This window comes from Mizuhopecten yessoensis, unplaced genomic scaffold (genome assembly GCF_002113885.1).
Source record: "Mizuhopecten yessoensis strain PY_sf001 unplaced genomic scaffold, ASM211388v2 scaffold2741, whole genome shotgun sequence".
Lineage (NCBI taxonomy): Eukaryota > Metazoa > Mollusca > Bivalvia > Pectinida > Pectinidae > Mizuhopecten > Mizuhopecten yessoensis.
In genome coordinates, this window is record NW_018404696.1 from 273071 (window position 1) to 289906 (window position 16836).

At 37.7% G+C, this 16836-nt stretch overlaps 1 protein-coding gene across 3 annotated transcripts in view; it reads left to right on the forward strand.

Moving 5' to 3' along the window:
* LOC110446497 (nesprin-1-like) overlaps positions 1 to 16836 on the forward strand; it is a 323100-nt gene that overhangs the window by 140414 nt on the left and 165850 nt on the right. For all 3 annotated transcript variants that reach the window (XM_021491669.1, XM_021491670.1, XM_021491668.1), the window contains 14 exons: positions 142 to 633; positions 1301 to 1453; positions 2646 to 2810; positions 3104 to 3284; positions 3422 to 3567; positions 3741 to 3893; positions 6120 to 6284; positions 6548 to 6871; positions 7796 to 7948; positions 8571 to 8735; positions 9135 to 9461; positions 13196 to 13513; positions 13995 to 14321; positions 16429 to 16569. In XM_021491669.1, the coding sequence (XP_021347344.1) occupies positions 142 to 633; positions 1301 to 1453; positions 2646 to 2810; positions 3104 to 3284; positions 3422 to 3567; positions 3741 to 3893; positions 6120 to 6284; positions 6548 to 6871; positions 7796 to 7948; positions 8571 to 8735; positions 9135 to 9461; positions 13196 to 13513; positions 13995 to 14321; positions 16429 to 16569 (3210 nt within the window). The remainder of the gene's footprint in view (positions 1 to 141; positions 634 to 1300; positions 1454 to 2645; positions 2811 to 3103; positions 3285 to 3421; positions 3568 to 3740; positions 3894 to 6119; positions 6285 to 6547; positions 6872 to 7795; positions 7949 to 8570; positions 8736 to 9134; positions 9462 to 13195; positions 13514 to 13994; positions 14322 to 16428; positions 16570 to 16836) is intronic.

Consider the following 16836-nt stretch of genomic DNA (forward strand, 5'->3'; position numbering starts at 1 on the left):
GAGTGTTTGATTTTTTTCTGGGGAGACATTATTGACATTAAACTAACTTCAGTGTTTCCTGGCATATTAACCAATTATTGTAAATTTAGTTTTTGTATAGTAGCCTAGTTGCCCTAAGTTGATTTCCATGTGTTGTTTTAGGAGTTGTGTCGTCGCTGGGAGCAGTATGCGCTTGACCACCAGGCATACACGTCTTCATTCAACCAATGTAAGGCCTGGCTCAGCGAGATGCGTAAAAAGCTCCAGGCACATTCAGACATCAGTGGTGATCGTCAGGTTGTCAAGGGACGCCTGGGTGATGTCCAGGAGCTCATGGGTGACAAGGAGGAAGGATTACACATGCTTCAGATCGCCCTCGACAACCTCCAGATTGTGCTGCCCAATACATCCGTCCCAGGACGTGACAACATGAGGCGAGAGATGCAGGGTCTACAGGCAGAGTATGATGCCTTGTCAGGGGACCTTAATGACCTCAAAACCAAATTGGATGGCACACTGACCCAGTGGACTGTGTATGATGACAGTATAGACCAGCTTGACCGATGGCTATCTGACTTGGAAAAACAGCTGGAGAATGAGTCGCAGCAACAGAACACTCTACAAGAAAAAAGACTTCAACTTGAAAGGGTTAAGGTCAGTGGATTTATCAGGGGCAAAGGGTTAAGGTCAGTGGATTTATCAGGGTCAAAAGGTTAAGGTCAGTGGATTTATCAGGGTCAAAGGGTTAAGGTCAGTGGATTTATCACGGTCAAAGGGTAAAGGTCAGTGGATTGATCAGGGTCAAGGGGTTAAGGTCAGTTGATTTATCAGGGTCAAAGGGTTAAGGTCTGTGGATTTAGTAGGGTCAAAGGGTTAAGGTCAGGGGATTTATCAGGGTCAAAGGTTTAAGGTCAGTAGATTTATCAGGGTCAAAGGGTAAAGGTCAGTGGATTTATCAGGGTCAAAGGGTTAAGGTCAGTTGATTTATCAGGATCAAAGGGTTAAGGTCAGTGGATTTATCAGGGGATTTATCAGGGTCAAAGGTTTAAGGTCAGTGGATTTATCAGGGTCAAAGGGTTAAGGTAAGTGGATTTATCAGGGTCAAAGGGTTTAAAGTCAGTGGATGTATCTGGGTCAAAGTCATTGAAAAGAATTAGAGTTAAATAAAAAGAAGCATTAGATAAAACTATGCAAAAAGTTCATTGATGATATAATTATATACAAAAAGTTGTGCTGTTAATGTTTATGGATTGTGTTTTGGTAGGTAGATGGTTATGTCTCCACTGTGTTTATAAAAGTATCTTGTGTGTGTGTTTGACAGGTGCTTCAACTGAATGTGAACAGTCAGCAAAGTACCATTGACAATCTTAATGACAAATCAGAGAATCTCAAACAGACTAGCAAAGAGGCCAACCTCGGTAACCAGATCCGGCGACAAGTCAGTCGATATGAACGACTTCTTGGTCGAGTTAAGGTAAGTAATTCTAGTTGTTAGAAAACAAGGTGTTGATAAAATTTGCAAAAAAAATATTTAAAAATAAATGAGTTAAAAAAATAAAAATAGATGAGATTGTCTGGTCCAAAGCAAATGTCAAATGTTGTTAAAATATGAAGAATAAATAGGTTTTACTAGATTTTACTCAAGCATTTTGAAAAGAATACGAATAAAAATTGATAACAACAATTGATGCAATGATTAGATTCTACCACAAATATTCCTTAGTAAATATTAAGGTTCAAGCATGTTGTCAGAAATTGTGTACTAGCTACACCTGTAATAACTGTGTGTGGGTGTTATATAGCTACACCTATGATAACTGTGTGTGGGTGTTATATAGCTACACCTATGATAACTGTGTGTGAGTGTTATATAGCTACACCTATGATAACTGTGTGTGGGTGTTATATAGCTATATATAGCTACACCTATGCTAACTGTAAGGGTGTTATATAGCTACACCTATGATAAATGTGTGGGTGTTATATTCCTACACCTATGATAACTTTTTGTGGGTGTTATATACCTACACCTATGATATGTGTGTGGGTGTTATCTAGCTATATATAGCTAGATAACACCCACACACATATCATAGGTGTAGGGATATAACACCCACACCTATGATAACTATGTGTTGGTGTTATATAGCTACACTTATGATAAATGTGTGGTTGTTATATAGCTACACATATGATAATTGCGTGTTGCTGTAATATAAACATTCACCTATGATAACTGATTGTGGGTGTTATATAACTACACCTATGATAACCATGTGTTTGTGTAATGTAAAGCTACACATATAATAACTGTGATGGCGTTATATAGCTACACATATGATAAACATGAGATGGTGTAAAATATAGCTACACCTAGGAGAACTGTGTGTTGGTGTAATGTATAGCTACACCTATAATAACTGTGTTGGTGTTATATAGCTACACCTATGATAACTGTTTGTGGGTGTTATATAGCTACACCTATGATAACCATGTGTTTGTGTAATATAAAGCTACACATATAATAACTGTGTTGGTGTTATATAGCTACACCTATGATAACCATGTGTTGGTGTTATATAGCTACACCTATGATAACTGTGTGTTGGTGTAATATATAGCTACACCTATGATAACCATGTGTTGGTGTAATATGATGTTTGTAGGATCAGCTGGTGAAGTGCGAGAAGAATGTGAAGGACCACCAGGCTTACAGGGACACATTCATGGAGACCTCCGATTGGCTGGGCACTGCCATTGAAGGACTGAACTCTTGTAGTGATGTCCGTGGTGACAGGACGGCCATTGAGGCACAGCTCCATAAACTACAGGTGGAGTATTAACATCTGTTGACCCATATACTGAAAATTGGCCCCAGATTAATAGGTTTTCAAATGATGTTATTTGGGGCTCTAGAGTTACTGTTCTTGGGTGAAGAGGCTGAGAGTTTTCAGAAGTAGCAGTGATCCTTTTTGTAATGTATTATTGTTAGGAAATGTTTGTCAATGAGCCTATGTCAGAATACTGCAGAAAACAACATTTGAATAATTCAAATTCTGCAGGTTGAAACTTATTTCTTCACTGTCTCCTGTATAATATCTTTGTTTGTATCTCTGTTGTGTAGGACGTGTTCAGCACTAATGATGTGGGTAAAGAGAAACTAGAAGTCACCATTGCAAAGGGAGAGGTTGTCCTACCAGAGACGTCGGCACAGGGACAAGACCTCATCAAGGAGGAGCTTGCTATGTTGTCCAACGAGTTTGAAGGATTTATCAATGAGTGTGATGAACTCAATGCAAACCTAGGTAATATTTCATTGAATATTTTTTTTAATTTCGACATAAAATTTTGACTTAACGGATATCAGGGGTTTATGTAAAATTGAAAAGAAAAGAAGTCCTATGTTACATAATGTTATACATGGGGTGTCTGCCATTTACAGCTCATCTCCTGGAAGAATGGAGTAAATATGAAGACCAGTACAAGGAGTTGAGTCAGTGGATCAAGGACACTGAGACAGACATGAAGGCTGACTCTGAGCTTAAGGCAACACTGGAAGATAAAACTGTGCAGGTGGAGAAACAACATGTAAGTATACACCACCCACCCATTCAAAGTTACAACTGATTGAACAAGGCAAAGAGTTGTCACCTTCCATATCTGTCCCAGTGTGATAGATGTCAGTTTTATCACGTTGATAGAACCTAATATCTCGCTGACAAACTTGTAGTAACTATAATCTGTTATCCTCATGTCTACAGGCTGTCCATGAACAGATCCTCAACAAGCAGCTGACGTTTGATGCTCTGGCGGAGCGTTCTCAGACCTTACTTCAGTGCACCACAGATAATCGTGTGACCTCCCAACTCACCCAGATGAGCTCCAGATACACAAGCCTCATTGCAGCCTCCAAGGTCAGTCAATCATGTCTGCCATCATCTGCAGCTTTTCCTACTTGTCACTGTTTGAAATGTAGAGAAGTTTGATAATAATTTCAGTCATGTATGAAATTTGAATACTGCCAAGAGATATATAAGATTTAAATCCTGGCAGGAAATATCAGTACTCTGGCAGGAGATATCGATACTCTGGCAGGAGATATTGATACTCTGGCAGGAGATATCGATACTCTGGCAGGAAATATCAATATTCTGGCAGGAAATATCAATACTTTGGCAGGAAATATCAATACACTGGCAGGAAATATCAATATTCTGGCAGGAAATATCAGTACTCTGGCAGGAAATATCAGTACTCTGGCAGGAAATATCAATACTCTGGCAGGAAATATCAGTACTCTGGCAGAAAATATCAATACTCTGGCAGGAAATATCAGTACTCTGGCAGGAAATATCAATACTCTGGCAGGAGATATCGATACTCTGGCAGGAGATATCGATACTCTGGCAGGAAATAACAATACTCTGGCAGGAGATATCAATACTCTGGCAGGAGATAACAATACTCTGGCAGGAAATATCAATACTCTGGCAGGAGATATCGATACTCTGGCAGGAAATATCAATACTCTGGCAGGAAATATCAATACTCTGGCAGGAGATAACAATACTCTGGCAGGAAATAACAATACTCTGGCAGGAGATATCGATACTCTGGCAGGAGATATTGATACTTTGGCAGGAAATATCAATACTCTGGCAGGAGATATCGATACTCTGGCTGGAAATATAAATACTGGGAAGACATTTAAATATTTGGAGGAAATGATTACAATTATTATAAGTTGACTGCTAGTTGTCAGGTCTTTGTATTTTTAAACAACAAGATATATTTAAGCTGAAGTATATAATAAAACCCGAGTACAATACAGTTGTGTAAGGTAAAAGTAAAATGATTTTTAGCAGTACAATGTACCAGGGTGAGCTGGTGGTGCTTCTACTGTTGTCGTCGCCTCTTGATGGCTGAGGGTTGGGGTACAGAGCTGAACGCCTCTTGATGGCTGAGGGTTGGGGTACAGAGCTGAATGCTTTTTGATGGCTGAGGGTTGGGGTACAGAGCTGAATGCCTCTTGATGGTTGAGGGTTGGGGTACAGAGCTGAACGCCTCTTGATGGCTGAGGGTTGGGGTACAGAGCTGAACACCTCTTGATGGCTGAGGGTTGGGGTACAGAGCTGAACGCCTCTTGATGGCTGAGGGTTGGGGTACAGAGCTGAACACCTCTTGATGGCTGAAGGTTGGGGTACAGAGCTGAAAATTTTGGCGATTTGCTTTAAGTAAGACCTCTTCCTAAAAAACTACTTAAATGTAGTAAATGCATGCTGAGCCCCTGGAGATCGAAAAATGTTTTACAAATAGAGCGACTGAACCTTCAAGAAGATCAGGGGGAGGGGTACAAGAAGAACAGGGGGAGGGGTAAAAGAGGGCAAACTGGCCTATTTGATTCAAATGACGTCTTCTCTAAAAATACTGGGCAGATTTCAACCAAATTGTGGTGGTAGATCGCTTTTCCCATGGGAATCAAAAGGTATGTAAATATAGGGGTTGAGGGTCAAAGGGGCTTAGGAACTAGTTTAAAAGCATCAGATTGACTGATATGATTTTAAAGAAATCTGTTCCCATAAAAACAGATTTTAATTAAATTGTAGTGATGGTTATGCTAAGTCCATGGGGATAAAGTTTTAGTAATAAAAGGTTTTGACCTCTTCTGGTGGCAGAGGACCATGCCGGGTTAAAAGGACTGGAATTAGAATACTTGATTTAAACGACACCTCTATTACAGCATTGGGGTAGGTTTTTAACCTAATAGAGATGGTAGCATCCTTAGCTCCTGACAAACTTATGTTATACCAAGAAAGTGGCAGACATTTCAGGAGCTCTCCATGAAAATAGCTGAGCTGATTTCTACCACATCATCAAAGTAACCAGTGGATTCAAGGCCCTTGGTCCTCTTGTTAATGAATGTGAAAGACATGGTTACTTACGCAGCTAGATATAATGAAGACGGCATTTATTACTTGTGAAAATATTTGATCTCTTGTGATGACTTTAATATATATTTGTTTGTTGAATAAAAGAAGTTAATCTTTGCAAATTAAAATTTAAATTCACATAGATATTTCATTTTAGATGATACTTTTCTTGTGGTTAAAGTGATCATGATGCATTGATTTGTTATATAGGACCTGTTTAAGCGGTATGAGCAGTACACACAGGACCATGCCCAGTATGCTGATACCTTCACCGAAGCTGCCACCTGGCTCCAGTCCACGCGGGACAAGGTGTCCGTGTGTGCAGACATCTCTGGTGACAAGTTCATGATCCAGAGCCAGCTGGAAAAACTACAGGTGAGTGAAGGTGAACACTGGTATACCACTCCAGATTAAATAGGACGAGGATAATGAGTTACCATGGTGCCAGAAAGCATTGTAAAAAGTCTCTGTCATCAAGATGTTTACCTGATATGGCTGTTGTGGTTTCAGAGGCCCCCTTACTAGATTTGTATCTAGGTCAACATTTATATACCATTGTCTGGAATATACTTAGTATTGAGGAAGAGCTTATGGTCACCATTTCTTATTAGTTTTAACCACCGTGATTTTATTGTTAGGAGTTTGTCGTAGTTAAAGAGGAGGGTCAGCTACTGATCCACACAGCAAACACCTGGGGAGAGAAGACGATGACCAATACGTCGATGGAAGGCCGGGAAATGATCCGCAGGGAACTTCAGCAGCTGCAGCAGGAGTGGGAGAACATGCTAGGGGAGATAACTGACACCAAGGTCATGCTCGAGTCGTGTCTGCTCCAGTGGACTGACTACAGCGACAGCTACGACAAAATTCACAAGTGGCTTCGTGACATGGAGAAGCGTCTCCGCGAGACGGAGGCCAAGGTTGACCTCGGGGAGAAGAAGGCAGAGCTACAGCGACTCAAGGTACTGTAGGAGGATTCTCATTAACCCTTTCACCACTGTAGACCATAATGGACTCATCCAGATCAATGCATGGTAGAGTTTACTAAAGTTACATAGGGGTGAAAGGGGTTGTTAGAGACTCTCCTGTGCTTGTGTGGACTCTTGGTGATATAAATGAAGACTTCTATATGTAGCCTTTTATGTCACTAGACAAAGGCTCAGTAGACCTATCGTCACCAATAACATTTTACATTTTCAATACAAACTGTAATAATTACGGTAAGAACATTTTATCGATCAATGATGGGAATGTTTTCTTCCCTACGAGCAAGTTCCAAAGAGGGATCAAAGCATGTGAAACATTTACCTGGAGTTCTTTTCATGACTTTAATAAGTGGCAAATTCATAATCAACAAATGAAAAGTAATTTGACAAAGGGTTATAATCAGTTATAATGGGGTATGATGATTGATAGTTAGCCATTGTCATTTTTAACCTCATGGTTTGGCTACATTTTAAGAGTCCATCACCTGATTTGTATAAAAGACAATTCAATGTCACACCTACAAATTAAACGAATAGTTAAGTTTTGTTTACAAGAGATGAGTGCCTTAGGTGTGTCATTGTATAGCTCGGATCTAAACTTGGTACAAATTTGGATTGAAGCATCCTAAGGTGGTGGGGATTCAAAAGTGTACAAATGAAGGGCCTGACCCCCCTAGGGGTCTGAGGGGCGGGGCCAAAAAGGGGTAATTTGGCCATATTGCTGTAATCAAACTCTTTTCTGAAACTAAGAGCAGGATATGAACCCCAGGATCTGAGGGGTATGATGATTTAGGCCCTTCAGACCTCTTGTTTTTTCTTCTCTTATAATGATTTCATGTTTGTTGATGATTTAATGTGAAAGTAAAAAGGTAGCTGACCGTACTTGGTTGTCATTGACAGGGACTGTACCAGGATGTGATATCGTATGAGCAGATGATCGAGTCTATTGGAGTGAAGGCCACTGACCTGTCCACCAAGAGTCCAGTCAGCAAGGCTTCCACGGATACATCCAACATCCTCACCAAATACACCACCATTAAAGATCAGGCCCAGGTAGGCACGGCCACTAGTCAAATCATATTTGCCCAGTAGCTTGCCTTTGTAGATTTCTACAAGGTTTGCTAAAACAGAAAAAAACAAATGACCTTGATCTATATTCAGTTATGAAAACAAATGATTGACTCATTTTTAAAGTCACTGACATTAAATATGTAAAAAAAAAGCAAATATTTCCTTTTACAAAGTCACATGCCAATAATCATAATCTTATTTCTACAAAGAATTATCTAGATCACTTTCAAGGGATGAACAAACAAAGCCCTAAGTGTATGGGTTCAGGGACAAAAGCCTTGCATGAGGGATACTTTCTGTAGAGACAATTCACCCCACCAAAAGTATAACACAGACTTGGACTATTAACATCAATGATTCTGTTCCAATAACCCCCAAAAGTATAACACAGACTTGGACTATTAACATCAATGATTATGTGCCAATAACCCCCAAAAGTATAACACAGACTTGGACTATTAACATCAATGATTCTGTTCCAATAACCCCCAAAAGTATAACACAGAATTGGACTATTAACATTCTTGTGTCTCTTGATTGTTGTACATAATTTCATTAGGAAATACTGGTATTTAAGAATAACTTTCTCCTGTGATCTCTCCAGGACCTGTTGGCGAAGGCAGAGCAGTGTGTGGCTCAGCACCAGGCCTATCATGACACATGTAACGGCTTCCTGTCCTGGCTACGCACCGCCCGCGAAAAATTGGCAACCTGCTCCGACACGTTTGGCGAGAAATCTGTCATTATTACCAAGATTGACAGGGCAAAGGTATTTACAGATAAACGGTAAACATCTGGGAGATTTTACAGAGAGATGTCAAGGTTTCTGAGGTTTTGTATACTTTTGGGAGATTTTACAGAGAGATGTCAAGGTTTCTGAGGTTTTGTAAACTTTTGGGAGATTTTACAGAGAGATGTCAAGGTCTCCGAGGTCACCATACTGATTCTTATATTACATTGGTCTTCCTGATTGTTTAAGTTTTGTTCACTGGTCCCCGTTATTTACGCTACTTAGGTTCATTCAGAACTGTTGAAGTGATTGTGTATAATGTGTGACTTTATTGCGTTTATCAGTATTTTCATGCATGTTTTCAATAACTTTTTCACTGAAACCTTTATCTCATGTTTTGAGGACAATAGATAAGATTTGTTATTACTTGCCTACCAGGCTCTGATGGCAGATATCAGCCAAGGAGCACAACGGCTGACCGAGGCTACAAAGTCAGGGGAGACAACTCTTTCATCAACGTCGGCTACAGGACAGACGAAAATTCGCCAGGAACTGGCTTCAATGAAGCGAGAGTTTGAGGAATATCGTACTCAACTGACAGATGCACAGGAAGATCTGGAGCGATGTCTAACTCGCTGGAACGACTTTGAGGAGAGCTACAATTCATTCAACAGCTGGCTAAAGGAGACAGAGGGTTACCTCAGGGCTGACCTTGACCTCAAATCATCCTCTGATGAGAAAAAACGACACTGGGAACAGTATCAGGTATGTTTGTCTGATTATAGTAGTTAGTTCTCCGTCATATTCAATTTAGATAGAATAGATTGGTGTAAATTTAGTGCTTCATTTATGTTTTGCTTTCAGATTACATCAAATAGCACACATGTACTGATATATATAGGAAAGGAAATCTCACTTAATCAGATTTTTTTTGATTTCTTATTGATTTTTTTATATCAATTCAGACATTATTTTTAGTTCACCTGCTCAAAGGGCGTTCTGGCTTCCAGTATCTTCCTAACTTGTCAGCTGTGTTAAAATGTTTCAAGTGACTGCTTATGAATAACCAGGATGCCTATAGGGTCACGATTATAAGACAGTAGCTTGCTTGGGTGAAGGCTATCCTAAACTGATTTAACACATTTTAGATATAATTGGTTCACTGATAAAAGAAATGTTTAGATAAAAATATATGCTTCAGTGATATTGAGACACTTTGTTTTTTATTTAACTTGCTTTTCCACTCACAGCTGAAGTTGCATTTCTATGTAAGTACCGCCAAGTTGGGCGGGGTAAGAGTTGTCTAGAAGTGCTCCTCCCAATTCCCTCCCCTGCCATTAAACCATAGATCCTCATAAACATAGATAATGGTCAGAAGATCTTGAAAAGATTCAGTTTGAACATTCATGTTTGCTTCCCACGATACTCCAGGGGTTATGCTTACTTACACTTTCTGCACACTTGGAAAATGTCATAGCAAAATTGAAGGCATGTGGTTAGCTATTTGATTGGTTTCAGGAAAAAGACCTGACCAATCACAAAGCTGATACCTGTCCTTTGAAAATTACAAAAGAGCGACACTTGACTTCAAAGCCGGCCAATTATACCATTTACCGCGAGATCCATAAGGTGGTGCTCACTGACTTAGTGAGCCTGACATATTCTAGGGGTGCAGAGTGTGAAAGTGAGCGTTACCCCTGGAGTATCGAGGATGTGTTAGCTTCAGTTTTGCATAAAATTTGAAATATGTTTTTAATTCATTTGTCTTCATATGTATTCTTTGAAGTTCAATATTCAAATTAAAGCTGAACAGCAGTATTTTGCTTTTGAAAAGTGTCTAATTATTATTATATTTTAGTACATATTTATCTCAAAGCTATTGTGAGCCATTATAGAAACAGAAAGACTGGTAAAAACTAATTTAAAGAAAGAATGTTCTAAATAAAATTATATATTTTTTGAGATATAAGTGTCTGACCAATCAGAAAATTCTAATTTCCATAACATAGGTAATATAGCTGGTTATTGATTTGATGGATTTGTTACTGGTGAAGGAACTGTCCTGTAGCAACAGTAGATATAAACATTGGTGCTGAGACGTAGTCTTTATTTCTCCAGTTACATCTGTTACACAGGCACTAAGTTACATACAATACATAGGCACTAAGTTACATACAATACAAAACACAGGCACTAAGTTACATACAATACAATACACTGGCACTAAGTTACATACAATACACAGGCACTAAGTTCCATACAATACCATACACAGGCACTAAGTTACATACAATACATAGGCACTAAGTTACGTACAATACAAAACACAGGCACTAAGTTACATACAATACAATACACTGGCACTAAGTTACATACAATACATAGGCACTAAGCTACTTATAATACACAGGTACTAAGTTACATACAATGCATAGGCACTAAGTTACATACAATACACAGGCACTAAGTTCCATACAATACCATACACAGGCACTAAGTTACATACAATACATAGGCACTAAGTTACTTATAATACACAGGCACTAAGTTACATATAATACACAGGCACTAAGTTACTTATAATACACAGGCACTAAGTTACATACAATGCATAGGCACTAAGTTACATACAATACATAGGCACTAAGTTATACATAATACACATGCACTAAGTTACCTACAATACACATGCACTAAGTTACATATAATACACTGGCACTAAGTTACATACAATAGATAGGCACTAAGTTATATAGAATACACAGGCACTAAGTTACATCCAATACATAGGCACTAAGTTACATACAATCCCATACACAGGCACCAAGTTACATATAATACACCGGCACTAAGTTACATACAATACACAGGAACTAAGTTACATACAATACACGGGCACCAAGTTATATATAATACACAGGCACTAAGATACATACAATACATAGGCACTAAGTTACATACAATCCATAGGCACTAAGTTATACATAATACACATGCACTAAGTTACCTACAATACACAGGCACTAAGTTACATACAATACATAGGCACTAAGTTATACATAATACACAGGCACTAAGTTATATATAATACACAGGCACTAAGTTACATACAATACACAGGCACTAAGTTACCTACAATACACATGCACTAAGTTACATATAATATACAGGCACTAAGTTACATACAATACCATACACAGGCACCAAGTTACATACAATACAATACACAGGCACTAAGTTACATATAATACACAGGCACCAAGTTACATACAATACACAGGCACTAAGTTACATACAATACGCAGGCACCAAGTTTTATACAATTCACAGGCACCAAGTTACATATAATACACAGGCACTAAGTTACATACAATACACAGGCACCAAGTTATATATAATACACGGGCACTAAGTTACATATAATACACAGGCACCAAGTTACATACAATACACAGGCACTAAGTTACATACAATACACAGGCACCAAGTTACTTCAGTCTTACATACACACATATCTTTCATTCATTATCAAGATTTTAGAAAAATCAATATATATGACTGAAAATCTGTTTTTTGTGTGTATTTCCTTATATAGGCATTGTAAGATAGCATGGCTGTTGACTTCAGGATGTTGAACTTTCAGTTTGATATAGAAGGTAGATACCTGGGTAAAAGATAATGACTCATTATCCTCTTACATTTTTCCTGCTTTTTTTTGTTCCCTATTAAATTGTCTCCCTTACTTTTAATCCAAGATGAAAGATTGACATTAGGTAGTGAATGAGTTTGTTACAGTGTTATCCTTGCGTGTTAAACATAGTATTGCCAGATTGCCGATATCCGGCCCGATTCTAAAACTCACAGCAGAACAACTTTTGGGAATTAAAAGCTTTTCTGTTTGAAAGTGTTGTCTAATGAAATATTGCTTGAATTCTGCTGAAATCAAATTGAAATATATAATTTCACCTGTTTTTGGCATCCATGTGTTAATTTTGATAAACATTATGTAGTTACGATTCAATGTAGGTGAGTGGGAGTTGCCTCCCCTGATTCATTTGGTTGACCCCTCTATGTAGTAAGAATTGGTTATAACGAGAGAAATTTCAGTCTCATTAACCTGGTTATATGTAGAGTTAATATATGGACATAGAGAGGGAGGTAGATGACATCCTCAGCAGTTATTTGACAGTGCTCTTGTGTACTCGAACTGCCATTGCTCGAATAACAGTGTTCCTCAAAATCTGATATATCCCCATCCACTTTATACGGGTGTCAGCCAAACGTCGGAGGACCAGAGGATTAACGGCAGAACACTAAGTACCTGTTACCCAGTTGTAGCTGCATTATCATGTTGTGTGCATATGTATTATTTTCCGATGATGTTTGACATTGATGTTTGCGCGAGTTCAAATTAGTGGGGTTTTACTGTATATAGAATTACCAGGAGAATGTTACTATAAAATTGTTTATAAAGATATGATTTACCTGTCTACCTGTAGAATTACCTGGAGGATGTATTGGCCAAGCAGAGCTCGTTAGACAAAGTGAATGAGAAGGCTCAGGCTTTACTCCAAACCAATGCTGATGCCAAGACATCACATGCCATCACCCAGCTGACCACACGATACCAGGGAGTGATCGCTCTGTCCAAGGACATCGTCAAGAACCTAGAAGCCTACTTTGAATATCACCGGACATACAAACAAAATTTGGAGGACTTCCAGCATTGGCTTCAAAACACTCAGCAAAATCTGCGTGAGGTTCAGGATTCGGCTGGTTCCAAAGATGATGTTGGAAGCAAGATCAGCAAGATTTCTGTAAGTTTTCTCGTTTGTTAACCCCTTGTGTTATCTCAATAACAGTATTGCTTGATCAGCCTATTAGAAATAATGTATGTAAGTAGTCCTGCTTCTGAATCAACTTTTTAAAATAAATCTTTAAGGAAACTCTGAAATGTTAATGTCATTTGATCACATGTGAATTAACTCTTTAACTAAAATCAGAAATGGTCTTGTAAGACTTGTTTTCTTGGATTTCAGCGATACTTAATTTCAATGACATCCTGTCATATCTTCACATGATTTCCCTGAAAGACTGACTTTGTCATTTGACTGACACTCTTATCTGGCCAAATGATTCGGTTCCATGTCGTGATATTCACTGCATAAAGTATTGATGTGGGAATGCTACCACGCATTCCTCTTTCCAAGGTTTATGTTTACATTTTATAAAAGTAGATAGTATTTAAAGATCACTTGAAAAATCACCAAAAAATAAGTTATGTAATCTGTTGTTTAGGCGATACAAGCAGCGATGGACCAAGGACACAACTATCTACGAGCATTGTTAGAATGTTCCGAACGTGTACTACCTAACACGAACCAGCGTGGCTGCCTCGTTGTGAAACAGGAGACAGAGACGGCCAAACTTGATTATGAGAATCTCTTAACTGATGTGTCACAAGCTAAGCGTAACCTCGAGTCAGCACTAACCCAGTGGGGTGATTTTGATCGTCTGTATGACCACTTCAGCACCTGGTTGACCGATGTAGAGGCCAAACTGAAAGCTGACCCAGTACTCCGTACCGATCTCCCAGAAAAACGGTCAAGTCTGGAAAAGAGCAAGGTAGATGTCTATTACAATGTTTGATAATATTTGTATTACAATGTTTGATAAGGTGTCTATTATAATGTTAAGGTGTCTATTACATTGTTTCATAAGGTATATATTACAATGTTTAAGTGTCCATTTCATTGTATGTTGAGGTGTTTATTATAATGTTAAGGTGTCTATTACAATGTTTGATAATGTGTCTATTACAATGTATGATAAGGTGTCTATTACAATGTATGATAAGGTGTCTATTACAATGTTTGATAAGGTGTCTATTACAATATATGTTAAGGTGTCTATTATAATGTTTGATAAGGTGTCTATTACAATGTTTGATAATGTGTCTATTACAATTTTTGATAAGGTGTCTATTACAATGTTTGATAAGGTGTCTATTACAATGTATGATAATGTGTCTATTACAATGTTTGATAAGGTGTCTATTACATTGTATGATAAGGTGTCTATTACAATGTATGATAAGGTGTCTATGACAATGTTTGATAAGGTGTCTATTACATTGTTTGATAATGTGTCTATTACAATGTTTGATAGGGTGTCTATTACATTGTATGATAAGGTGTCTATTACAATGTTTGATAATGTGTCTATTCCAATGTTTGATAAGGTGTCTATTACAATGTATGATAAGGGGTCTATTACAATGTATGATAAGGTGTCTATTACAATGTTTGATAAGGTGTATATTACAATGTATGATAATGTGTCTATTACAATGTTTGATAAGGTGTCTATTCCAATGTTTGATAAGGTGTCTATTACAATGTATGATAGGGTGTCTATTACAATGGTTGATAAGGTGTCTATTACATTGTTTGATAATGTGTCTATTACAATGTTTGATCAGGTGTCTATTACAATGTTTGATAAGGTGTCTATTCCAATGTTTGATAAGGTGTCTATTACAATGTATGATAGGGTGTCTATTACAATGGTTGATAAGGTGTCTATTACATTGTTTGATAATGTGTCTATTACAATGTTTGATAAGGTGTCTATTCCAATGTTTGATAAGGTGTCTATTACAATGTATGATAATGTGTCTATTACAAAGTTTGATAAGGTGTCTATTACATTGTATGATAAGGTGTCTATTACAATGTTTGATAATGTGTCTATTCCAATGTTTGATAAGGTGTCTATTACAATGTATGATAAGGTGTCTATGACAATGTTTGATAAGGTGTCTATTACATTGTTTGATAATGTGTCTATTACAATGTTTGATAGGGTGTCTATTACATTGTATGATAAGGTGTCTATTACAATGTATGATAATGTGTCTATTACAAAGTTTGATAAGGTGTCTATTACATTGTATGATAAGGTGTCTATTACAATGTATGATAATGTGTCTATTACAATGTTTGATAAGGTGTATATTACAATGTATGATAATGTGTCTATTACAATGTATGATAAGGTGTCTATTACAATGTATGATGAGGTGTCTATTACAATGTATGATAAGGTGTCTATGACAATGTTTGATAAGGTGTCTATTACATTGTTTGATAATGTGTCTATTACAATGTTTGATAGGGTGTCTATTACATTGTATGATAAGGTGTCTATTACAATGTTTGATAAGGTGTGTATTACATTGTATGATAAGGTGGCTATTACAATGTATGATAAGGTGTCTATTACATTGTTTGATAAGGTGTCTATTACAATGTATGATAGGGTGTCTATTACAATGGTTGATAAGGTGTCTATTACATTGTTTGATAATGTGTCTATTACAATGTTTGATCAGGTGTCTATTACAATGTTTGATAAGGTGTCTATTCCAATGTTTGATAAGGTGTCTATTACAATGTATGATAAGGTGTCTATTACATTGTTTTGATATTTGTATTTAACCCAATTGTTAGGAATTTGCTATTTGATAATTGCATTTAGATTTAATGAGTTATATTTTTTTAAATGCAACCTTATGGTAATGTAGTTTTTGGTTGCATATAGTGAGACATGATAACTTTAGTTTGATTGATTTACCAGGCAGCATATAGTGAGACACGATAACTCTTGTTTGATTGATTTACCAGGCAGCATATAGTGAGACATGATAACTCTTGTTTGATTGATTTACCAGGCATTACAAGCAGACGTGGCTCTTCACAAAGATGCTCTTGCCAAGTTGGAGGACAAATCTTCCCATTTGAGGGATGGACGTCCTCAAAGTGTGGCATCCAATCTCCGCTCTCGCTTCAACAAAGCAGCTAATCAATCTAAGGTGCGTAAAGCAACTTCAACCAGTAAAACAGTGTTACTTCTACCTCATCATGTCAATCAAATAGACATATCATTTCTTTCCTTTTGATATCTAGCTCGGCTGGCTTAAAGGGCCAAGTGAGTTATAACTTGAAACAGTTGAAATCTGCTCCCTATAACCATATCCACACATATACATACAGATTTAAATCCTATTCCCAATGAAGAATCTTTGGTCCCTTTGACTTGAGAATCAACTGTGTAAGGGAAGACTATGGCTCCCCTGGGG